A 25,684-nucleotide genomic window follows, 5' to 3' on the forward strand; every position below is an offset into this window, starting at 1 on the left:
TTCTAATCGTCTCCACCTCCGGAACCTGCACCCCACGTACCAGAATTTGGAGTTTTGAAGGCGGCTTATTTCTAAGTGCCCTGTCCTTGTATAGGAATAATTCATACTTTTCCGGAGAGCACTCCAGCCCCCTTTCCGCTGCATATGTTACAATACAGTCGGCTGCCGCCTGGAGAATTTGTTCAATCTCTCCATCACTGCCCTTATCTATCCACAAATTAATGTCATCTGCATACAAGCTGAATTTAAGATTCGGGTTATCAAGCGCCTTTAGCTGCCCTGGCAACTTCCTCATGGCCATATTAAACAGTAGTGGCGACAGAACCGCCCCCTGCGGTGTCCCCCTACTTCCTAGCTGGATCATCTCCGAAGTGTTCTCCTGAAACACTACCTCGGCTCTCCTTTCTCGCAAGAAATCCCTGATGTAGTTGTAGGTTCTCGCACCTACTCCTACCTCATTCAGCCCCTCTAGGACCGCCGAGTGTTTAACATTCTCGAAGGCCTTCTTTAGATCCAGCCCTAAAATCACCTTCGCATCCTTTGTCTTAGAATCCACAATGTCATGTTTCAGGAGCAGCATAACATCCTGCGTGCTAAGATGCGGCCTAAAACCGAACATTTCGTCCGGCCATAGCCCCTTCCTCTCCATAAACCTAGACAGCCTAGTCTGCACTACATGTTCCATCAATTTTCCGATGCACGAGGTCAATGAGATTGGCCGAAGATTACCTATTCCAGGTTCCTTTCCTGGCTTAGGAATTAGTATCACCTTCTCCATTTTCCACTGATCCGGGATTCTCCCCTCTATCCAGCATAAATTCATAAATCTAGTGATATCCCTAATAGAGCTATCATCTAGATTTCTTAGAATTTTGTTAGTAATGCCATCGGGCCCCGGTGCCGACCTAACATTTAGTCTAACTATTTCGGCCCTCGTCTCCGCCTCAGTGAAATCCGAATCCAATGCCAAATTTTCCTCCCCCTCGTAGTCTGGTAGCTGTACCGAGTTGGTGTCCCCTATATATGTCTCCACCAATTTTTCTATGAATGCCTGATCACTAAGATCCCCACACGCATGTCCAACTTTGGCCATGTTTACCCTCGCCTGACCTTTGGATTTCTCCGGGTCAAGCAAGTGTCTTAACAAGTTCCAAGTCCTAGGAAGATTCATGCCCCTCTCCATCTCTCCACATTTACTGTACCATTGCTGTTTGCACAGCTTGAATGCATAGTCTTCAATCTCTTTGTTGAGTCTGGCCAAGCGCCTTTTCAGATTGCGATTTCGCCTGCCTTGCCTCTTCATACGGCACTCCATGCTCTGCTTGGCCTCCCACATATGCAGCAGCCGACTGTCTGCAACATCCGGGGCGCTATACCCCTCAATTTTCTTAGCGGCGCCCTTAGCATTGTTCTTGAGGTTTTCACACCAGAGCTCATAGTCCAGAATTTCATACTCATCTCTGTTGCTTCTAATCGCCCTGAAGCTATCCCACTTTGTCACATACAGTGGGGCCTCCTTCCTGGGCCTATAAAATTATTTTTCAAATCTGCCCTGACTATCAGTACAAAGTGATCACTTCCAAGGTTTTGCCCAGTATTGCACCACTCCCATTCCCCTACGTTCTGGCTGAACGTAAGATCTGGGGACGTGTCTTTGCACACACTATTACCCTCCCTCGTTGGGAGCTCCGGATTTGTCATGAGAGTTAATCCCAAATTGTGATAATCCTCCCATAGCATTGTCCCCTTAATTTGTTCTTTGTCATACCCTCACTCAGGGTGGCATGCATTAAAGTCCCCCACGATTATCAGGGGTTGTTTCCCCGCTATCTTCAAGGCTTTTCCAATAATGGCCCTAAACCTAGCCTTTCATTGCCTAGGCGGGCTATATATGTTTAGAATGAAAGTGTTAGAGTCCCCCTTCTTGCCAGTAAGAATTTCAACAAAGACGTTTTCCACATCTTTGTCTCCCAGGTCATGCATTACTGTGGCAACATTACGTAAAGGTAGTAACTCTCGAGTGCTCTCTTTTATCACTATGGTAGCCCTTGTACCCCATTAATTTCACCTCCTCCCCTGCCTCCTGCAAGGCTATAGCAAGAGGCGTCTCCTCTAGTCTTGATAAAACCTGTTGCATCACCCCCCCGCTTGCACCGGAAGCCACGACAGTTCCACTGCGAGATTTCAGCCACGCACTTCTTATTGGGCCTTCTATCCATTTTGAATGTGAATGGTGATTTCATCTAGTCTGCTCTTCATAGCAGCCATCTCTTCATCTCTTCTTCTTGTGCTCTCGTCTATGCAATTAAGTCTATAATCTATCTTAGCGAAGGCTCCTTCAAGCCTTGATTCCAACGACCCTATGTTGAGCATGCTTAGAGCTGCAATCAGGATCGGACTCAGTCATGATTGGATGTGCCCGTGTGACAGAAGAATAAATGTAACAGTGCAATGGCTGCAATGCCCATATTGCCGGTCTGAATGCTGCCGTATTCTGCTTTTTCACACTGAAGTGGGCGTAGCAGTGATCTGGAAAGTGAGGCTAATTTTAAGACATACTGTGAGGCAGTTCATTAGCTTACATAGTGCCCGTTATTGTTGGTTTCACAAATGCTTTCTGTAACGGCTGCAAGCTACCTTGTTAGTATCAGGACACTGTTGACGGCAGAAAAATACGTAATAAGTGATCTACAACATGGTGGGTGCTTTCTATTTGAAGTGCGGTGCTTCACTTGCATCTCCAACTGGGCTTGGAAGGGCACATTGCACACAGTGGCTGGGACATCAATGTATATTATTTAATTATTGCGATTGGCTGTTACTATCCTGACCCAACCTGCATTCCCCGTTTTCCTCTTTGCTTGATCACAGAGATGCAACAATGAGCTAGTGAATGTCAAAAAGTGCTGTAAAGATAGCTCGGTCCATGGTGTAGTGGGAAACCATCTGGGCAAACAGTAACATTACAATAAAAACTCGTGATGTTGGTTGACATTTTGGAGTCTGTAAAATGTGGTTTTCCTCAATGAGAAATTGGTATTTATTTTCATTTTGAGCAAGGAATCTGTACTGGTTTGAAATGGCGGTGAACATTCCAACTTGGTTGCTGAGCTGATTGTTTTGCTACTATATCGGGAGACAATTTAAAGTAATAGGAGTTGGGAACAACAAACGGGCCATGGAAGCAGCAACCAAAATTAAGTTTAATGTTTCACTCTATTAAGCAGGCCAAAGCATCAAAATTCTTGCACTAATGACCTCATCTTGTGATTGCCTTTCTGTTTAGGTCACAAGAAAAGCCTTACCAATGGAATATTTGGCTATTAACGGCGAAGAGTGGGCGGGGATTGTGGACGTGAGTGGAGCTTTGCTTCAGACTCTAGTTTTATCTGACTACAAGGATTGTTTTCCTTTAGCAGAAGAGAGAGGGAATGGAAAATGCTCAGAGAGGGCAGCGGAGAGCAGCAACCCTTCTCGACTGCTTCTGGATCCCGAGCTCCATGTGAACCTACGTCAGCAGTGCCTTTCACTGTAATCTGGCCGTGGAGTTACGCTCGAAGCATGCAGCAGGGCGTTTAGCCTTCTGTCCTAAAAGCCCATGCTGATGTCATGCACACAGTATTTCTTTCGTTTCTCCCTCAGTCAGTCTACCGTGTGTCACCATTGGCTTGGGGGCTCTCACCTTCTGCTTGCTTCCTTTGTTCTCCCCGCAGGGGGGCGCCTGCAGCTTGCAGGCGTCGTGACGGTGATTGGCGACACCGCGGGTTCCCGAGCATCCGCAGGGACATCCCCGCAAGGGGATGATGGTGAACTGTGCATCACCACGGACCCGAGCACCCACGCCTCGCCGTGCGTGGCATCGCCGTGTCCGGGGAAAAGGGGATCCTGGTGGTTGAGCCGATGCCGAGCGTTTGGACCTTTAAGGCCCCTCGGCGGAAGCAACACACCACTTTGGCCCCAGCTTCACGTAGACGGCACCTCCGGCCTGACCCGACCGGGGGAAATCGGCAGTCGCCTTTTCCTATCCTCCACTCTGTCTTTCACTTTCCTATCTCTTTCTCACAACTCTCCTATCTCCTACTCACTTCTTAGTTTCTTTCACTTCTCATAGGCGGCCAGGGTTAACCATGTGTGGCCAACCACCCTGAGTTGTGTCGGATTTGGTTATAGTTGAGGTGTACAGCTGGCGTGGGCAGGACTTGCGTTCAAGTTCTTGTCCCGTCCCCTTGTTGGACTCCATGGTGGGTGGCTGGCACCATGACTGAAAAACTTCATTTTTTATGGCTCCCCCCCTTTCAAAACCCGATCGCTCTCTCAAGAGAGGGCGGAACGAAGCGGCAGACTTTTTTTCAAAAAAGAAACCGACATTGACATTCACCAAGTTCTATGTAATCCACAGCGAAAGTAATGAAAAACAAGCAAGAATAATTTCTCCGTTCCTTGTGTCTAAATGCCTAACAGATACCCTGGGCCCTGGCTACAAGGTGTCTAAAATGGCCAGAACTCCTTGACAACACCCAGAACTCGAAAATCGCAAACATTGCATCCATCGGAGAAATCCCAGTTTCCATAACAGCGCACCGATCCCGAAACTCAGTCCGTGGTGTCATCTCTGAAAACGACTTCATACACCTAACCGAGAAAGAATTGCTGGAAGGCCTGTCTGACCAAAATGTCACAGATGTGTACAGAATCAAAATCCGGAAAGACAATAAAGAAATAGAGACAAAACACTTGGTTCTAACATTCAATACAAGTACATTACCAGAAACCATCGATGTAGGATACTTAAAAGTAAATGTCAAGCACTACATTCCAAACCCACGAAGATGCTTCAACTGCTAAAGGTTTGGCCACGGCTCACAGAGCTGCCGCGGCCGCAAAACGTGCGCAAAATGTGCTTCCAAGGATCACGTTTCTGAGGAATGTGACGCAGCCCTGCGCTGCGCTAACTGCGAAGGAGAACATGCTGCATACTCCAGGGCCTTTCCGTCCTGGAAGAAGGAAAAAGAGATTATCACGATAAAAACCAAGGAAAACATTTCATTTAGAGAAGCAAGAAGGCGATTTGCCGTTACCAACCAGTTCTCCTTCACAGCAAAATCCAGCTTTGCTGATGTGGTGCGCAGGGGCGGTGCACCACACAGCACCCCGGTCGCTGCCGAGGCCACTTCCATCGAGCCAATGGCAGGACCATTCACGCCCCAGGCAGGGTCAGCGAAAGCTGCCCTGCCAGTGTCAAAGCAGGGAGCGCCGGTCCATGCGTCGGCATCCCGAAGGACTTCCCCCTACCGGGGGAGGACTGAAACCCACAAACCCACGGCTTCCCCGCGGTCCTCCAGCGCCTCGCGTGAGGCGATGGATATAACTGCCACTCCGCCTCCACTACAGAGGCGGAACAGCTCTCTTGAGCGGAAAAAAGACAGGCCCCTAATAACGGGCCCACTACTTAAGTAAATCCCCTTTCATTTCCTCTCAAAAACATAAACATGGCTTTTTTAATCCATTGGAATTGTAGAGGACTTATGCGGAATTACAGCGACATAACACATATTTTAGGGTCAATGTTACCCACAGCTTTATGTCTTCAGGAGACCAATCTTGGTCCACAACATGTACATATCCTGAAACATTATAAAACTTTTAGACGCGATCGAGAGCAGGCAAATCGGCTATCGGGAGGCGTCGCGATAGTCGTTCAAAGCGGTGTCCCTGCTTAAGAAATTAAACTCAAAACAAAACTTGAGGTGGTTTCAGTCAGTATCGTAAGCTACAAAACACTAACAATCTGTTCCGTATACATTCCTCCACATTTTACGTTAACACTCCATGATCTACAGCAACTGATCAGAGAACTTCCGGAGCCATATCTGTTACTTGGGGATTTTAATGCTCACTCCTCCCTGTGGGGAAGCGAACGCTGTGACGCTAGAGGTCAAATAATCGAAGATTTTATCCTGACGAATAATGTATGTCTTTTAAATACGAAAAAGGCCACATACTGTTCCCCAACGTCTGGGAAAATGAGCAGTTTAGACCTGTCTTTTTGTTCACCTTCTGTTTTTAGTGATTTTAAGTGGGACGTTTTAGACAACCCGTTTGGGAGTGATCACCTACCAGTTTTTATAAGCCTATCATCCTCACCTGCAGTCATCCCGACCAAACCACGGCGATGGAAGCTACATCTAGCTGATTGGGCGTTGTTTAGAGAAAAGGCCAGATTAGAGGACATTTACTCAGAAACACTTAGCATAGATGAAATCAATGAAATTCTTACAAAGCGTATCATCGATGCTGCACGGCTAGCTACTCCCCTGTCCACAGGCGTGGTGCGCCAGAACCACAAGGTATGGTGAACGCGAGAATGTTGGGAAGCCAAAAAACAACAAAATAAGGCCTGGGGTGTATTTCGTAGGTATCCTACTCACGAAAATCTAATAAATTTCAAAAAGGCAAAAGCTAAAGCTCGATATATACGGCGGAACGCGGAAAAAAAGTCTTGGCAAAATTATGTGTCGTCCATAAACAGCTCGGTAACATCAAAAAAACTGTGGGAGCAGGTCAGAAAAGTAAATGGCAGCTATTCCCCATTCACCCTTCCTCTGCTGACAGATCCTGGAATTCAGACAAGTATTAAAGAACAAGCAGACATTTTGGGGCAACATTTTTTTATAGTTTCTAGTTCTTCCCACTATACACCGTCATTCTTAAAATACAAAAACACAACCGAAAAACAAAGACTTCCTACGGCAGGCAGTACAAACGAGCCTTACAATAATTTGATTACACTTCAAGAAATACAGAGAGTACTGTCTATAGGTAAACAAACTGCACCAGGCCCCGACGAAATTCATTATGAAATGCTATCCCATCTATCTGAGCAATCTGTAGAAGTTCTGTTAAAATTTTTTAACAAAATATGGGTTGTAGGGAAAATACCAGCTGCTTGGAAAAAAGCCATTATTGTTCCATTTCTAAAACCAGGAAAGCCACCAACCTCCCCTAGCAGTTACAGGCCTATAACCCTTACAAGCTGTCTTGCCAAATCTTTTGAGAGTGTTATAAATATTAGATTAATGTTTATTCTAGAATCCCGAGAGCTTCTTGATGTCCACCAATGTGGTTTTAAAAAAACATGTTCCACAGTCGACCATTTAATCCGCCTGGAAAACACAATCCGAGAGGCCTTTATACACAGACAACACTGCCTTTCAGTTTTTTTCGATATGGAGAAGGCATATGACACGACCTGGAGGTTCGGGATTCCTCGTGACCTGGCAGAGCTTGGTATCCGCGGGAGGATGCTGAAATATTTGAGCAACTTTTTATCCAACCGTTCTTTCCAAGTTCGTCTCGGCGCAACCCTCTCAAATAACTTTACTCAGGAAAACGGCGTTCCTCAGGGATGCATTTTAAGTACTACAATGTTCATAGTAAAAATGAATTCTTTAATCAGTATAATTCCACAGTCCATTATGTACTCGGTCTACGTTGATGACCTTCAAATTGCGTGCACATCTTCTAGCCTGGCAACTTGTGAGAGACAACTACAACTCACAATAAACAAATTAGCACTTTGGGCAGACAGAAATGGATTTAGGTTTTCTCCACAGAAAACTGTGGCGGTTCTTTTCTCGCTGCAGAGAGGACTGCAGATTGATCCCACCCTCCACTTGAACGACACCACACTTCCAGTAAAACAAGAACACAAATTTTTAGGCTTAACTTTTGACAAAAAGCTAACGTTTCTACCACATATAAACACCCTAAAAAAGAAAGCCACCCAATCCCTGAATATACTTAAAGTACTCTCACGGAAGTGTTGGGGATCCGATAGGAGGTGCCTATTGCACATCTATCGCTCTCTAGTACGCTCTTCGTTAGACTATGGATCCATAGTGTATGGGTCTGCGAGGCCATCATACCTTAAAAAGCTAGATCCAGTACAAAACCTCGGGTTGCGCCTTTCAATTGGTGCTTACAGAACATCACCCATAAATAACCTTCACGTAGAAGCAAATGAACCGACCCTCACCAACAGGAGAACAATGCTTACCTGTGCATACGTACTGAAAATAAGGTCGCTACCGAAACATCTTTGTTACACCATAGTTACAAAATGCCCATCCAGAACACTGTTCACCAACAAACCTCAAGCTGTAAAACCATTGCTCCTCCGCTTTGAAGAAATATGCAAAGAAATAAACATACTAGATGCACTTCCTGATGTTGCCCAGAGACCCGATAGGTTGCCACCTTGGTACTTGTTTCCTGGTGTATGCGATTTCGCACTGACACACATTCAAAAAAGACATACCCCACTGGAATATATACAGCAAGAGTTTCTTGGAGTAAGTGAAAAATACAAGAATTGCACAGATTTCTACACAGATGGATCTAAGACAGCACTCTATGTAGGGAGCGCGATAGTGCAAGGGAAATGGGAAAAAGTAGTCAGGCTGCCTCAGTGCGCTTCAATCTTTACAGCAGAATGCTACGCCATTGCTCTAGCTGTAGAACAAATATTGAAGAAAAACATACAGAACAGTGTTATCTACAGTGACTCTCTCAGCGTAATTACAGCAATAAACCCCAGAAATGCAACTGAACCCTTAATAGGAAACATAATACATAATGTAATACGAGCTTATTCACATGGACATACAATAAAGTTTTGCTGGGTTCCCAGTCACGTGGGCATCAGCGGAAATGAGAGGGCTGATGCAAGCGCCGCACTTGCCCTTAATGCAAAAATAAAACCAGTAAACATACCGCATAAGGACTGCATCAAGTCAGTCCAGAATAAATTGAGAGAAAAATGGCAGGCCTCTTGGGACAACGAGGTTAACAACAAGCTGCACTTTGTAAAACCTGTCCTGGGTGAATGGAAGACCTGTAGGCACCAGGAACGATTTATTGAAGTAATTTTATGTCGTCTCCGCATTGGACATACACACATTACACATTATTTCTTACTAACGAAACAAGCACTTTATGAAGTTTTATAATGAATACATTCCTTTACACCCAGCGCTGCTTTTAGGCGAAAATGCCATTGTGAACATATCTTCCGTTTTTAGCTTTTTAAAAGAAGCAGATGTTCTTCAGAAACTGTAAACTTTGATCTACAGCTTTGCTTTAAAATGTGATGCATTTCAGCCATTTTCTCATTCCATGAGAAGAGGGCTGAGGTGGTTATTTGAATGGTTGGGAGCCTCAGGATCCTTGCCCAGCCAAGGATGGCTACTGAGGTTATCTGACCTTCTTGAAAGCGTTTATTTTTAGCCATTTTTAAAAATTCTTTCTCTTATTACTACCAGAACGAAATAGCAATTTAAGTCCTCTACACAACCATGTTTCCTCCCACCTACAGAAAAGTGTTCATATACCTTGAGCCTGGCGCATGATAGCCTTAGCTGCTTATGTGCCATTAAACCCAACACAACACAACACAACGCTTCCTTTGTTCTGACTACCCTGTCGACTGTTTTGTTACCTTTTGGTAGTGGTTAAAGGCCGGCTCTGGTGGTTTTTTGAACGTTATGTTGATGATCAGATCACACTCCTTAGAGTCCTCTCTCTCCGGCACAAAACCATTTTTCAAAATACCATGTAGAACTGTTTTAAGAGACTAAAAACCCGGAAACCGAAACCGAAATTGGGTTTTGACCATCCAATGATTTCTGATAGACCTACCTGCACCGTCACGGGTACTATCACAAAACCTGTTGTGTATGCATTGATTGGCTAAACTGGCGACTGTAACGATGCCCTGACATTCCCGTCTGATGCCAGGCAAGGAGGAGCGCCGGCTACAAGTTATAAATGACAGCTTGGGTCATTGTCTGAAATGACCAAAAGCAAGATCAGAGTTTTGTCCTTCTGCAAACTCTAGTGAATGTTGACGGTCATGCATCCAGTGACATCACACATGCAAGGTTACTATAGAAACCTCCCTGATCGAGGCCGCGAGATGGTAAATTTTTAAAATCATTTGCGCTGCAACAAAACACCACCTCAATGCAAAATTTGGCACAACGGACCAGAAAACTGTGAAGAATGTACCATGAAAATTTCAGTAAAATGTGAAGACATATGGAAAACCCTACAGTTGTCCTTTAAAGACAATAATGCTGGCAGTCAAGTGACTTTCATGGCAAGGAGCAGGAACTCCTCTCTGTGTGTGCAGTTTGCAGTCTGTCATGTCTCAGAGGCGGCAGTTTCTGGCAGAAATTGTGGAGATGCTAAGCTAGCCATCATTGTAATACCTCCGTGCTTGTGTAACATGCTTTCTTGCCTTGGGAAGGTGTGTTTTACTAATATGTTTAGCCTGTAGTAACAAAGCACAAAAGTTTTACAGTCATGCTGAATTGAGGAGGTTGTGTTAATTTACCTCAACCAGAAACAGAGGAACATGATTTCGTTATGTGCAGGAAACGTAGCGCTATGCAAGTTTTTATGTATAATAAGCTTTACTTGCTAGTTATTGGGCACATTTCGTTCTGGTAGTTTCTACAAGGGAAAGATGTGTGGATTTACTTACGATTACACCTTAAGGATGTGGGTCTTGAGATCGAAAGAATCGCAGAAAAAGCCCATTTTTGGAAAAAACTTTTTTTCTACTAAATATACTTCGAACTTTATCGCCACAAAATAGGCACACTCAGAATGATCCCGAAGTACGTAAGAAACAAATGCTTGAAGAGTCGCTCGGCTGAAAATTAAGCGCGAGTTTCATGCCCTTGGAACTTTGAAACTGCTTTGATTGCTGCCATTTTGCTATTGCTTGAGAACTCATTTCACGCCCTTTCATTTGGCGCCTTTCAAGATAGCATCCCATCAGCACAGTTAAAGCTATAGGCATTTTCCTGTGACTCTATTTCTTGCACTTCAGTAAATGCACACAGACTTCAAGCCTCTTTATCTCCTTTCGTGATCTTACAAATACGGTCTCTGCCTTACGGGATTTTTGTCTGGTTTGTCTTAGTTAATTGAAATGGGCTTGGTATTAATTTTTTCAGGAAGGTAGAGCTTTAAATTTGCATTATGCAATAAATTTAATTAGTTGCTTCCCTAAATTACCAGCCAACCTGCTTTGTACATTCTATTCATAGATTTTTTTACAAATGTATTTTCACTGAGGCAAGTCTAAAAACAGCATCACTGCACAAAGTGCATCTTGGGTGATTTAGTTCTGTAAATATTTCAAATAATTTGTATGCATTTTTTTAACTAATGGCCTGTAACGAAGAGCCAACTAAAATCACAAAACTGCTTAAACTCAAGCTGTAATTGTGCCATTCAAATTTTAATTGCATATTTGGACTCGACATTAAAAAAGCACGTACAGATCGAGTTAATCTTTAATAAAAATCCTACCAGCTGCCGCGGTGGCTCAGTGGTTATGGCGCTCAACTGCTGACCCGAAAGACGCAGGTTTGATCTCGGCCGCGGCGGTCGAATTTCGATGGACGCGAAATGCTAGAAGCCCATGTACTGCGCAATGTCAGTGCACGTTTATAAAACCCGAGGTGGTCGAAATTTCCGGAGCCATTTACTATGGCGTCCCTGATAGCCTGAGTAGCTTTGGGACATTAACCCCATAAACCATGAACAAAAGTCGTACCATATATAAATAAAACAGTGTTAAGACCTGCATCCCCCCTTAATTTCACAGTTAGTTACGGTGCCTGGATTTCGTTTATTTCGAGAGAAAAAAGTCCTCCGTTTATTCTGCGTCACTTGCTACAAAAGGCAAGTACATTCATAGTGCCTTTCATAGTTTCTTGCTAAGTAAAGTAATGCCAGTTAGAGGTCCAATAAAGCTTCAGCACTCATTAATAGATTGGCAGTGCTTGAAAATTCGTCCATAACATTTTTCATATGCTGCAGTACAGCTTTGGGATGAAAAAGGGGATAGTTTGATAGGGACAGCTGTGCACAAGAGCCTCTGCAGTCTAAGCTGCAGACATACTTGTGTGCTTATAAACCTCAGAAGTATGCCGTAACTGAAGAGCTCTGGTTGACTTGTTAGGAACTGAGAGTGTGCCCTGCACATCATGTTATCCAATGTGCCCGTGCCCCTTGAAGTGTGTGTTTCTTCTAGTGGAAGAGACGGTGTGGTGGAGCTGTGGCTCTTGCTGCTTCCCCTTTGCAGATGTCGGGAAGTCTCGGAGTTCCTATTTTTTTCCCCTTTGTTCTAACGTGAAGCATTAAGGCTCCTGTTGTGCCGAAAATCTGGCCAAGAGGCGGCGTCGTCGGCATTGTGAGTGAAAAGTCCCTAGAGAAGCAACCTGGCCGGGCCACCTAGGTGACGTTACCTTGTGGTGTCATCACAACCTGCCCACCATGGCAGCTCAGAGTTCAGTTAATGATTGGTTGTGAGAGGCTGCTTGGGAAGAGTAACCTGGGGTGCACAGGCCCCACCGGTGGCTGCACCTGCCATCGGAGGGCAGGGGCGCGTTGCTTAACTGCTGCAGCACGATGCCAGGAGTGGTATGAGGGCTCCTAGGGATCTATGAATGTAGAGTCGAGAATGGCCAATTCGGCATTAATGGACATTAACGCTGTCGCCTCATACCCTTAAAGGCAGAGCTTAAGTGCCCTCTCCAATTTTTAACGCAACAGCCTTAAAGGTCCTGTTACCCCGAAAATCCAGCAGCAACGTTGTCGGCGTTGTGAGCAAAAAATCACAACTTGACGCTGGCAGGTGGTGCCCAGAGAGCAACCTTGGAGGCATGTGGGCAACCTAGGTCACGTAAGCTTGCAGCGTCATCACAACCTCTGCCCACCGGATAGTGAGCAAATAGCCTACCATGGCAGGTGGCAGTTAAATTAATGATTGGCCACTTGTGAAGAGCACCCTGGGCCACACAAGGCCTACCACTGGGAGGACCTGCCATCGCAAGGCAGTGGCGTATCACTTAACCGCTGCCTACTGTGCCAGGACGGGTATGAGGGCTCCCAGAGATCTCTGAATGTAGAGAATGACCTTCTGCATATATGGCAGTTAACCTACTACGCTAAAGGCGGAGCTTAAGTGTCTCCTCCAATTTTTTTTATAGTCACCTGTAAATGCAGTCATCATGATTGACCAAAGTTCTCGCGTCGCTCATGGGGATCTGTATTAGGGCGTCAGAAGGATGTTGAGTTCACTTAGTTTTTCCGGCTTCTTTCCTCTCTGCCTCCCGCACTGTGCTCAGCTGGAAAGCATACCGGGCAAGCAGCGCAGTAGCCGCGTGAACATGGCTCTGGGCCAGCTGTACCAGCAGAGCGGCAACGAGCGCTCAGCCATCACCTGCTACCGGGAAGTGCTCAAGTGAGTGTGTTGGCCTTCTCGGCACTTCTCATGGAATGTTTGCCTCTTTGCAGCTGCGTTCCTTCTGTTTCCAGGATCAAGGCGAGTGTGTTGCTGACACATTGTTAATGCACAGTGGTGCAGGCTAGTAGTACTGCTACTTCACCGTGTGCTTCCAGCCCTTCTTGTGATTCACCTTCGGGAATGAGGCCCATGCGTCTGCCTTCTACCACCTTGCTCCTAGAGTGCACTGTGGCTAGAGCAAACCCCTTCAGGGTTTGCTCTACTCACTGACCTCTGCTGTCTTTAATGGTGAATTCCAGTTGCATATTCGGAGCACTTTCGAATCAATGTTTCCTGCTCTTTTCGAACCGAGGCTGTTGTATTGGCAGATCGGAATAGCGGATTGCTTGTCCTAATGGCAGACTGGAAGAGCTTGGGAAGACTCATTGAGCTAAGATGGGTCCATGGAGCTGTCTGAACTGCTTCGCCGAAATCTACAGATTTGACCAGAAGTCTGCTGTTTTATAGCAGACAACACGTACGGAAGAGAGCAAGGAACGCTAGTACTTTTCTCTGGCTGCAGCGTGCAAGAACCCGCAGCTTGCTGCAGCTGGAGCACACGTGTTCCAAACAAAAATTTGGGGTGGGTGCTCTCTGCCGGATTCAGGTGCTCTGTTGCGGAGCGAGCAAACCGCTCCGCATCTGTGTTTGGAATTCACCACAAGTTATGCACATTGTTACAACATGGGAATATGGGAAAGCAGTTTTAGCAGCCCCTTGCACCATCTTGTTGCTTTATTTCCTCACACTCGCATTTTTAATGTGTTAGCATTACTATTATCACTTTCTTAAAATCTGTCCGTCTGTTGTACGATGCTGCCACCTTCCAGATGGCCTCTGCCCACTACCCACCCAGCGTTGCCTTCCACCCACCATCAGCCAACCCACCTCCATAACTACTGAAGCTTCACCCTCCAGAGGTCCCTACCCAGCACCCATCCACTCATTTCCGCCCTCCTTATGCCTTTATCCACAGAGGCCCATGCAGTACCCGAACAAAATCCTGTGAAATACAACTTTGAGCCGCTACAGGGAATCATTGTTGTAGCAAAATGTACAACCACCATTGCTAACGCAGATTTGCCCTATCATCTCGTATGATCTCCTGTGCATTTTCTTTCTGTTGGCCTTCCGTCGGGGATCAGGTGTGCTTGCGTCGATGTTAATGCTAGTGTCTTGTATGCATCTTGAACATTCTCCCGCGCTGCAGGGAGTGCCCACTGGCACTGGAAGCAGCCAAGGGTCTCCTGGAGCTGGGTGTCAAGCCGGTGGAGGTGGCTGCACTAGTTCTGCACCCGGGTGGCTCCAGCGGCTCCTCTTTGCCACCCCACATGGAATGGTGGGTGTACTGCAGCAAGGGCTATGTGCTGCCAATTTCATCATGCGGCTTACTCTGCTGCTTGACACAGAGCCGTCATTGTTCACGAAAAGTTTTTGCAATCCAAACGTTGAGTCAGAAAGACTGCAGGCCACAACGAGATGTAGTGGTTTGATTGTTCATTGAGCACTGGAAAATTTTGTGGTGAGGTGGAGCCTGATGAGCATCTGTTGGCATCTGGCACAAGGTACGCAGTTCTAACGCGATAACGTTAAATGCCCCGTTCTCCACAAAACCCGGTGTCGGCATTGTCGGCGTTTGCATTTTAATCGAAAAATCACACATGGCGCTGGCAGGTGGTCCCCAGAGAGCATTCTAGGAGGCAGGTGGGCACCTAGGTCATGTGACCTTGCGGTGTCATCACAACCTGCCCAACGGATAGTGAGCACACTTCCCATCATGGTAGGTGGCAGTTAAAAATGATCGGTCGCTCAGGAAGATCAACCTGTGGTGCACAAGTTCCGCTGCTGGAAGCACCTGCCATTGCAGGGCAGTGGTGCATTGCTTAACTGTTGCATCACTGCACCAGGAGGGGGTATGAGGACTCCCAGGGATCTATGAATGTAAAGTAGCAAATGACCTGCTTTTGTGAGAATTAACCTGCTACGTCATTGCGTCATACCCTCAAGGTGAAGCATAAGGGAGACGGTATATTTATTATTAAAGGTATCATAATGAAATTAGGTTAGTATATGTATTTCTTCCTCCTGTTTTCAAAAATGTAATTAGTTTCAGTATATCTCAATTAGTTCCCACATTATGAGAAAATAACTCAAGCCTAATTAATTAATTTCTTAAGGGTCATTACGACACTTTCCCTCAACATTGCTTGGTTGCGATTGAAGTGAAGCTGTAGCCAAAGACCTGCCATCTGGAGCTATGCTTTTTATATTGTTGTTGAGGTACATCATCATATAAAAATGTTCAGTTATGTCAAAGGATCGCAATTAGGAAATATAATTAAGTGGCATTATGGTACACAAAATTTGATATGTTCAACTCGGCCATAAAAGGTAGTGCAACTTCATAGTTTAGTTCTTTCTGAATGTAATGGTATAAAATTAAATAAAATTTCCAATAAAAACAAAACTTCCGTGGGACACGTCATGGCAAAAAGACAGGAAGCTGAGAAAACCGCACTTGAAGTGCGCGACAGCCATTCGGAGGTTATTGTAGAGGCTTCAAAAAACGGCGGAATGCGGACATTTCAGAAATATTTTACAATAGTCGGTGATAGCAGGATGTAGGGGAGAGCATCAGTTTTTGAACAAAACCAAGATGGCTGCCATTGGGGACACGATTACGGGAAGTGACGGACGCCAAGTTCTGCCACATTTTGCTCTGAAATCGCCATTTCCATGCTTCTGAGGCTTGAAATATATTGATTATTAGTAGGTGGAGGTTGAATTAGACCTTGAAACTTTGCAGGCATGTACTTCAGAGTGTATGGAACCCGAATATGCCATTTTTGCAAAAACGAAATCTTCGCATTTTTTTACCTTTTCAAGACCCACGTCTCCCCTTAAGTGTCCCCTTCGATTTTTCGCTTTCCAGACACATCAGTCTGCTAGCAATTTATGGCAGCCCCTACGATGGAAGCCAAACTTTAAAGCTATGTAGAAATACAGTCACGGCTTTGTTAGGATAAGTACCATGACACTACACAATTTTGGTTTCTATGAACTTCATCACTGCTAGTTAAATTCTGTTTTGTTTGTGGATTAATATGGAGTGCCTCTTACGTAACTGTTATTCTTATTTGGGAAGCTTGCGCTAATGTTCCCTGCTGCTTCATTTTGCAGTTCTGTTCTTCTGTTTCTGATTTTCTCGTGCATTGCCTGGCGAATGTCGGCTTGGTTAAACATATACTGCTTCTGCTTTGCTCTAAGGACTTCATATTCATTTCATTTTTTTTTCTTTTGCCATTACATTCTTGTATGTCCTTGTTTTCACTTTGCCCCATTGACCTCCGTGATACTGTGCTGAAAAGTTCCCTTGAGCATTGGCAGAGGTAGGGGCTCACTTTGCAGATCATGAAGTGCTTCTGCTGCTTGTAGCCTAATCGTATTGCTCATTTATTCCAGCCGCAATTTTTATCTGTCTATAGAGGTAATCCCCTTACATTCATGCTGGAATCCCAGCGGTGCTGTTGTCTGCTGCAGTCAGCACATTGACCGTAAGATATTTCAACCAGGCAGTTGATTGTCTGCTGTGCACTTGTTTTCATCAAGCTAGCAAAAAAATTAGCTTAGTAAAACGCTTCGCAGCTACTTATTATTAGTGTAGACTATGTGCACTGACAACAGTGGGAGTGCATGAACTAAACAGCCAATGCTGCAATGGAAATCTGGCACGCAGTCAACACTTGGACAAATGTGTGCACTGCACTCATGTTTTGAGCATTAGTTTCCATTACATTTTCACCTTTACATTACATTGTGACATTACATTTTGTAAGCCGTTATCACTCTGAAGTAATACGAGAATGTGAGCAAGCAGGTCATTGGTTGCGTTTTTTTGGTGTGCCATGCAGGCTCGGGCAGTGGATCAAGGCAAACTCATACCTGCACTCCCGAGAGTACTCGTCCAGTGTAGCCAACTTCAAGCAGCTGGAGGCCAAGGTAAGTTGCGTACAAACCACGATGAGTGGGCCACATGTGTGCTCTGCTCAGAGAGCAGGGCTCAGATGTGCATCATTCTATTCCCTCCATTCAGTTCTCTCAACGGCACAGTTCCCCAACTTCTACTTTCGCCTTCTGGCTTGTCTGACAGCTTTTTAAGTCGTGATGTTTTCTTGAAAGCATCTGAATGTGAAACCCAAAATGTAACAAACACCCAGGGGAGACCGTAAATGTTTTGCGTACTGTTAATTGTTCATGTTGAAATGAAAAAATAAAGGCTGTCCTCAGCATGGGGCTTTGGTTACTCCCTTGTGCATTCCAAAACGCAATGCTAATCCATTGTGCCACAGTACTGATGGCCGTTAAGGGTAACGGACTGAATACCAAGAGATGGCAAACGTAGCAGGGAGTGACATGAGCAGGTGGGCGGATGAGATAAAGGAGTTTGCGGGGATAAGGTGGCCGCAGCTGGCAAAGGACCGGGCTAATTGGAGAGACATGGGAGACGCCTTTGTCCTGCAGTGTGGTCGTAGTCAGGCTGCTGCTGATGATGATAACTGATGGAAATGAATCATGCTCTCATCCATTTTCATAAAATTTCTCCCATTAGCTGCTACTTGGCTCTGCTTAACAGGTAGCAGGGGAGCTCTGCCATGTAGAGATTGTGCCTCTCGGACAGGCTGCAGCTTTTGCCCCTTGCGTGTCGAGTGAAAACTCTGCCACTGTTTGTTACTGATGCGCACTGATTCTTTTTCTAATGCTTTTCTAAGATACTGCATTCTCAGTTACGTTATAGGGAATTGGGTAAGTTAGTGACGATTCATCATGATGTTTCAGTGCAGCATTACCCAAGGAATGACAGTGCCCATGTCGTCTTTCTTTGCTCATACCTTGTGGGATGTCATGCTAGAACATGATGCTGAACTATGTATCCCCTGCGCAATGTGGCAGTTAAAGCCCTTTCTGGTTTTCTACACCTGTTTTTATTGTCAATAGTGCGGTGGGAGCCTAGCTGAAAGAGTACACTTGCACGTGTCAGAACCCAAAGCAAGTTTGTAGGTGCTTTGAGGGAACTAACAACGAAAGTACGATGTAAACAATGTGTAAATTGCTTAGAAAGTGCTTCTTCTCATGTACAAATGGCTTGATCAGAGGGAAAGAGATGAGAACAGCACAGCAGAAAAATGAATGGTGGAAGCATAGAGATGTGGCTGACTTCGCGGAGTACGGGGAAGCAGGGCACTGCAGTTTCACTAGAGTGCGCCGCATGACAAGATAGAAACTTAGGCCAATGCAGTATAGAGTCCCAGGAACACATGCCAGACATTTCCATGGCCCTCTCGAACATTCACCTTAAATTCAAATAAATGAAATAAAATGTGTGTGCCGTAATACTATGCGTGTTTGAAAAGCATTCTGGATTTCTCATAAACACTTAGGCAGTGTTCTTGACAGTCAGTGTATGGCACACTGTTCATATTTTGCAGCCTCAACTAGCAGACAACGTGGAGATCCTGGCGTCGCTTGGGGAGGCCTACTACCACATGGGAGACTATGCTAACGCCATGACCACCTTTGAGAGGGTGAGGAACCCATCTCCTCTCTCTGTTTACATGGATGTCTTGTCATGCCATGTTTGACCAAAAGACTCGCCATGTCTGTAGAGGTAGCAAGTTCCAAGCCATTGTTGAGTCAGTGTGGACAGAACACTGTTGCTATGCAGAGTGCCTGGTCCACCGAGTTACTGCTTGGCCATGGAGGTCAAACTGTGGCCCTAGCTTTGTCAGTGGAGTTGCACTTGGTAGAAAGACTGGTCTTCACTGGGTTAAAGGGATGCTGAAATGATTTCGATGGTCACATTCTAGGGCAACATATCTGTAGAGGTGGTCATTGTGGGTATTGGAGTCAAATTTGAAAGCCCTGCATGGGCTCTATAATTCAGAAATCATTTTTTTAAATCGCTGCTAGCTGTAGCTCGCAGGGCAGAGGGGGCGAGCTTGAAGACTGGCTCATCTGCCCACTAACGTCATCGGGGGGGGGGCATGCTGTGAGGCATGTCGCCCAAGTCAGGTGCGAGCTGCTGCGAGCAGCGATTTTAAAAAATAGTTTGTAAATTATAGAGCCCACGCAGAGCTTTCAAATATGACTCGAATACCCACAAAGACCACCTCTGCAGATTTGTTGCACTGGAATGTGCCCATTGAAATTATATCAGGGTCCCTTTAACCTCCTTATTTCAAAATTTATTATTCCCCGAACAAGGCTGCGGTAGGGGAATATTGGACTGTTTTATTTGAGGAGCATTGCTGACATTGTTTTTTTTTTTCATAAAAGGTGCTACATAGAAGGGGATTAATGCGCACACACAAGCTATTGCACTGAATTTGTAACCTTTGGACATGCCTTGTAAATCAGCCATGCCTTGCTCTTCCTGAAGTGCCCCGGGACTTGTTCATGATATTTAGTTGTTGTTTCTTAAGAGGAAATAACCTTAATTATGTTGTGTATGCATTGTGTAAAAATTACACATTAGTAATGCAACTGGTCTGACAGAGTACTATGTGTTAGCATTAGTGTCCCCCCCACCCCCCCCCACTGAATAGTGCAGCCACTGCTGCTGGTGGGTTCAGACTGTGCGAGTGGGTGGCAAGGTACAATCCATCTACCACAGTGGGGTGCAGCATACCCCCTCTCCACTGTTCCTCACCAGTCTCCTCCCACCCTCTCCTTGTCCCATTTTCCCTCCCACTCCTTGAAAGTGGAGAGGGGGGACATCCCTCTCCACTTTTTCAGCTGCCAACCGAGGCTTCAAACAGACAGGCACATATTTTGGAAACACGGTGGTTCTAATGCTAACACATTAAAATGGCAATGATAAGCTTATCTGTAACCTAGAAGCAAGACTACCTCTCAGCCACGCTATTGACACACCTCCTGCAGTGACTTGGTGCGCCATCTTACTGGCTCGCAGGGGTTGCTAGGCCTAACCAACTTCTCATTGAAGCCTCAGGAGACTGCTTTGGAACTAGCCACTGCCTAACATAAGAGGTCTAGCCATGATACAGTACACTATAAATAGAGTAATCTGTCATTTAAATTAGGCATCACTTGGTTTCTGCAACGCCTTCGGCAGTTAAGCAGGCCAGACTGTTATAGTGCCGCAGCTTGGTTGGCTTCACCGCATGGCAGTGGTGTCTCGTGGAAATTGAGACAAGAAACTGAGGGCTACCCCCAAACACCCGGTTGATCTCGTGTTCACTTCTTCACAAGGTTTTATGGTGCTAGCGCCCTCAACACGTGCCCAAGGCCGCACAGCTGACCAGTCTCCGAGCGCAAAAAATAATCGATTGCGAGAGCACCGTATTGAGAAGCACTACTTGCAAGGGCACGGCACCTCGGTCTATATATTGAATGTTCCACCAAGCGGGAGTTCTATAAATGCGAGCAATAGAGCTTTAGTTTCCCATGAGATTTTAGAGGGGATTTTTTTACTGTTTTGGTGTAAGCAGTTATTTGATATGTCTGTCGGGATCAACTTTATTTGTTTGAAAGGGTGGTGCAGAGTTGGCAAATATTACAGTTACGTTTGAACAGCTCCAAACAGAACCTGAAAGAAGAAAAGTTTAGAATCTGGAGTTGGTGCACAAGGCTGGTTGAAAACTCGCAGCCCGCCAAACCACAATGCGGAAAGACATGAGAGTTTCACCTGATGGCTCTTAGGGGGAAGCACCCACCCTAGCCCTAATGGACTAGTTGTTCACCAAACCATGTGTATGCAGATTTGTGCATTCATATGGGTGTGTCAGAGTATGTTAAAAAAAAAAAGTTTTAAAGTGCAAAAATGACATGCCAAAGCATGAAAAATTAGTGTTGATTGTTGGGCTGGACCCTGGGAGGCCTAACACCTGAAAAAGATTTTTGGGTGTACTGTTACCCTAAAATGTCACTCCAGTGGCAGACAGCAGTAGTTTGTGTGAGCAGTAGAACATCATCTGAGAGTAGCCATGCATTGCCACCTGCGATGCTAAGAACTTACCTCGCTGGCAATAGCAAACAGGTGAGTATGCAAAAATGCAGTGCCATACTTCAAAGTATGCCTTAATGATGGTGTAGTGGGTCCTCTTGCATCAGTGTCACAAGAACATGGAGAGGCACTCCATGAGTGATCCCTTGGTAGTGCCAGATAATGGGAAGACTATACTATTTTGTGGACATGTTCAGGGATGACTTTAATAAGGGCTCGAACTACGCTTAGTGCTGCAAAAAAACAACAGGGACATGAAGGTGACACACACTGAGTGCTCCATGTGCGGCCCTCTGTGTGTCATCTTCATGTCGGTGTTGTTTTCCGCTGCGCCAGTTGCGGTTGGAGACGGACGAAGTGAAGACATGGTAAAAACATGGTCTTGGATGGCAACACAGTAAAGATGAGTTCCTTGCAGGGAACAACTTCCAAACACAGGAAACAGTGTCAATAGTGCTTGTTGATGAAGCTTTTTATGCTAGAGACGTGTAGTAGTAGGCTTTAACCCTTTATAGATCCTAGTCAGTACCTCGCCCAACGAGGTTTTTCGTTGTTTAATTGCGCGCGTTTTCCTCACTATGCATGATGCACCACCTCTTGAAACACAAGCTGCCCAAATATTTTTGAACAACTTCGGCACATCAAGAAAACCAAAAACAAAAATTCCGTTAGTTGTTCATTCACATTGTTTCGCATTGCTCGAAACTGGCAAAATAGTTTCGCACTGAAACAGCTGCAAAGAGGATAAACATTTTGGACCCGAAAGGGTTGAGTGAGCAAATTTTCCTTGACACCCCCACCGCAGATGCACAGCCTGGACCCGCACCTGCTCAGGGGCATGGATATATATGCAGCTCTGCTGGCCAAGGAGAAGAAGGTCAAGGAGCTGGAATCGTAAGACTCTTGGCTGACCTCCCTTATCTTGTGCTGCCTGAGTGTTGAGTTGCTGATGGAGACAGATGATTCCGTCCTCCTGAATCCTTTTCGCAGACTTGGGCGCCACTCCTTTGGTGGGTACTGTAGTTGGTTCATTTTAGTGACTCCATTGAGCTACAGGGGCTTTGGTTGGAGTAGAAAAGCCTGTCATACTTCGAGGTCTTGGTAAAACACATGGGCTCTGACGGAAGAGGAAAGGCACACTAACGAGGAGAAGGAGGTTACAATCAGTGGAGAGGCACAGCAACTATCCTGCAGAGTCCTCTGCCTCTTCTCCCTTAGAGTTGAGGAGGCAGGTGCCATCGGCCGAGGAAAGGTGCTCTTGCTCTATCTAGGCGTCGTCCAGCAATACGAAATGTGTTCTCACGGAGTGTCCAACACATAAGCACTTTGATAAACACAATTAATAGTAGTATCAAAACATGTTAGCCTGACTGTTGCCAGTACTTCCTTCACTAGCAAGGCAAGGAATCTTCAGTTTTTTTTTAGTGGAATATAGGTACGCAGTGTTGCATTGCTTGCTACGGCAGTCTATGGGGTACTTATTTTCAGCTGCATGAATTCTGTTCTGGATAGAGGTTTTTTTCATGGTTATGTGCATATTCAGTGAGGAGCAGTTGTTACTTCATCTTTGTAACACAGAGCTGCATAACATGAAACTTGTCACTCTCTTTCTCATGATGTAGTGTTTGTTCCTTATGAAAGCTATTTATGCTAAACTGTTTTAATGCAATGGTATTAGGTTGTCGTCATGCAATTTCCAGTTTCTCCATAATGAAATTCCCTGATTGGTCAGTTGGCCATGTGACCCTGGTGTCACATGACCCCAATTGACCAGTCGGAAAGTGCCGCCAAATTTGAAATTCCCTGTTAGGTCTCTTGGGGGATGACGTCATCAGGGTCATGTAACCTCGAAGGAACCAATCAGAGAGCACCAACAGATTTTCCACCTGCCCACCATGGTGCTGCACATGAACGGAAGCTCGGGAAGAGTAACTGAGTCCCACAAGCCCCACCGGTGGCTGTATTTGAAACAGCCACATGCAGGGGCAGTAACGCATCGCTTAACTGCCGCACCACTGCGCCAGTAGTAGTATGAAGACTGCCCGCGATATATGAATGTGGTTGAGAGGATCGCGAAATCATCAACACCACTAAACCAACAGTGGACCAATCATAGGACACTGCCAAATTTGAATATCTTGAGCCCCAAAATTTGAAAGTGGGCGCACCCCCTCCCAAAATTTTTGAAGTAGTAGGTCCACCCCAGTAAATTGATTAAGTTGGATTAGTGGGGATAACTTGGTGGATTAAGGTGGATCAGCGGGTCAGATTAGTATAATCCTGTATGATAATCTGATGGAAGGTACTCAAACAGTCTAGAAGGTGATGAGTTGTGCATACCATATAAGAGCAATGGAACCGGCTCCAACCGGAGTTTTGGTGGGAAAATTGCAAGAACAACAGTAGACACTCATTGTAGACACCATAGCAGGCAACCTAAATGCTTTTGCATTTAATTGTTTAAGAATGCGGTTAAGAAGGCCCTCAAGTTTTTTTCTGTTTGTTCTGTATCTCACTGCTTTTCAAATCGCTCTGAGAATTTTCCATCTTGTCTTGTGGTTTGGATGGCCGCTGTCGGTGGCAGATGCACTTGGTTGGAGCACCATGCGCTGTCTTTGCACAGAGAAAGGGCTTGGAACATGCAGCCTGCCCCACAAGTTTTACTGACTTGTTAGGGTTTTTGCGCCACTCGTGGTGTCGAGAAAGAGGCGGAGACAGGCGACCATGGCTGTGCATGAGCTGCCTGGGTAAACTGCATCCATGTTTTCGTGACAACTGCTGCACTTTGAAAGCACTGACAATCGCACTGAGGTCTTTCAGAGCATATTTCTTTAGTTATTGCTCTCACAACCAGTACAGTTTAGAAATGCTTCAGTTCCAGATCAAATGCCCTGCGAGGCTGGTGCTAGCATTCGCAAATAAGGGTGTTCAAATTTTCGAAATATTCAGTACTGGTTTGAGAATAGTACTTGCTATTAAATACAATTTGCACTGCAATTTTATTTTTTTAGGTTATTTTTTACCCTTTTTATAGGGTATTTGTGCACTATGAACATTTAGAAATTAACAAATTTCCTCTTCATCAGAACTCTTTGGCCAACATTGTAGCGTCTTCCAACTGCACTTACTGGTTGCACCATCTTGTACTTGGCACGTCAATTACAACGCCTTGCCTCATAGAATCCACTACCAGCACACAGAAAAAGCACACTTGCAGTAAGGCTAGCCTTGGATAAAACTGATGCGCTCATGGCCACTGAGAGCTTCCTTGGCACAACCACTGCTCACTTGCAGATCACATAAAAATGTGCAGCATCTCGCAGCACATCATTTTGTTATGCCATGATGTTGTCAATGGCTTGCTATGAGCGCAGTACTGAAAGAAACCAAACAGGCACCAGCGCCTATATCGCTTTCTGTCGTTTCATGGAAACGGGGTATGCGTAGGATAACAGAATGGGTGAAGCTATAGCCTCCAGTTTTTCTAATACATGCCCGGGCCCAGCCCAAGCTTGAGGGAGTTCTTGCCTACCCAGCCTGGCCCAACAGGTAGGCAGGCCCGGCTAAGGCCCAAAAAACACAAAAGCTATAAGTGTGCTACAGAAGTGCAAATGTTGTTGTTACTATAAATTTCAGTGAAAAAGAGTGCATTGTTGTTAGACAGCTGCCATTGCCCAGCTGCCAACTCCCATTGCCCGAACTTCCTCTTACAAATACCTTGGTGTTCACCTGACATCATCCTTATCATGGGTCATTCATATTAATTCAATATGCTCCCAGGCCTCACGCACTCTTGGTTATCTGCGACGGAACCTAACATCAGCACCACCTGAAATCAGACAACTAGCTTATCAGACATACGTACGCCCAAAGCTTGAATACGCCTCATCCATCTGGAACCCTTCACAAGCATACCTTACAAATGAATTAGAAGCCGTTCAAAATCGAGCTGCACGGTTCATCATGTCACAGTACTCGCGTGATAGTAGTGTCACTGCACTAAAACGAGCCCTTTCCCTCCCAAGTCTCCAATCACGTTGCATCGTATCACGCCTATGCCTCCTTCATTCCTTTTTCTACCGCCCTATTAACAGGCATCCTTTGCTGCAGCCGCCATCAAGAATATCCCCTCGCCTAAACCACACTCATCCCATAGCTCCCATTAAAGGCCGCACATCAGCTATGAATGTTTCATTCTTCCCAGATGCAATAGCCCGATGGAATGCCCTGCCTGATATTATTGCTTCTTGCACAGATCGAGCAATTTTCCGCACTGAATTAGCGAATCACCTGTGTCTTAC

General features: G+C 45.4%; 1 protein-coding gene across 2 annotated transcripts in view; it reads left to right on the forward strand.

Annotated features, from left to right (window-relative positions):
* Nucleotides 1-25,684, forward strand: part of APC7 (anaphase-promoting complex subunit 7) — a 51,853-nt gene that overhangs the window by 5,448 nt on the left and 20,721 nt on the right. The window contains exons 5-10 of one of the 2 annotated variants that reach the window (XM_077655590.1): nucleotides 3,287-3,355; nucleotides 13,203-13,318; nucleotides 14,571-14,699; nucleotides 17,272-17,359; nucleotides 18,847-18,942; nucleotides 22,189-22,277. In XM_077655590.1, the coding sequence (XP_077511716.1) occupies nucleotides 3,287-3,355; nucleotides 13,203-13,318; nucleotides 14,571-14,699; nucleotides 17,272-17,359; nucleotides 18,847-18,942; nucleotides 22,189-22,277 (587 nt within the window). The remainder of the gene's footprint in view (nucleotides 1-3,286; nucleotides 3,356-13,202; nucleotides 13,319-14,570; nucleotides 14,700-17,271; nucleotides 17,360-18,846; nucleotides 18,943-22,188; nucleotides 22,278-25,684) is intronic. The other variant, XM_077655591.1, reaches the window with a different exon arrangement.

The sequence above is a fragment of the Amblyomma americanum genome, chromosome 2 (assembly GCF_052857255.1).
Source record: "Amblyomma americanum isolate KBUSLIRL-KWMA chromosome 2, ASM5285725v1, whole genome shotgun sequence".
NCBI classification, from domain to species: Eukaryota; Metazoa; Arthropoda; class Arachnida; order Ixodida; family Ixodidae; genus Amblyomma; species Amblyomma americanum.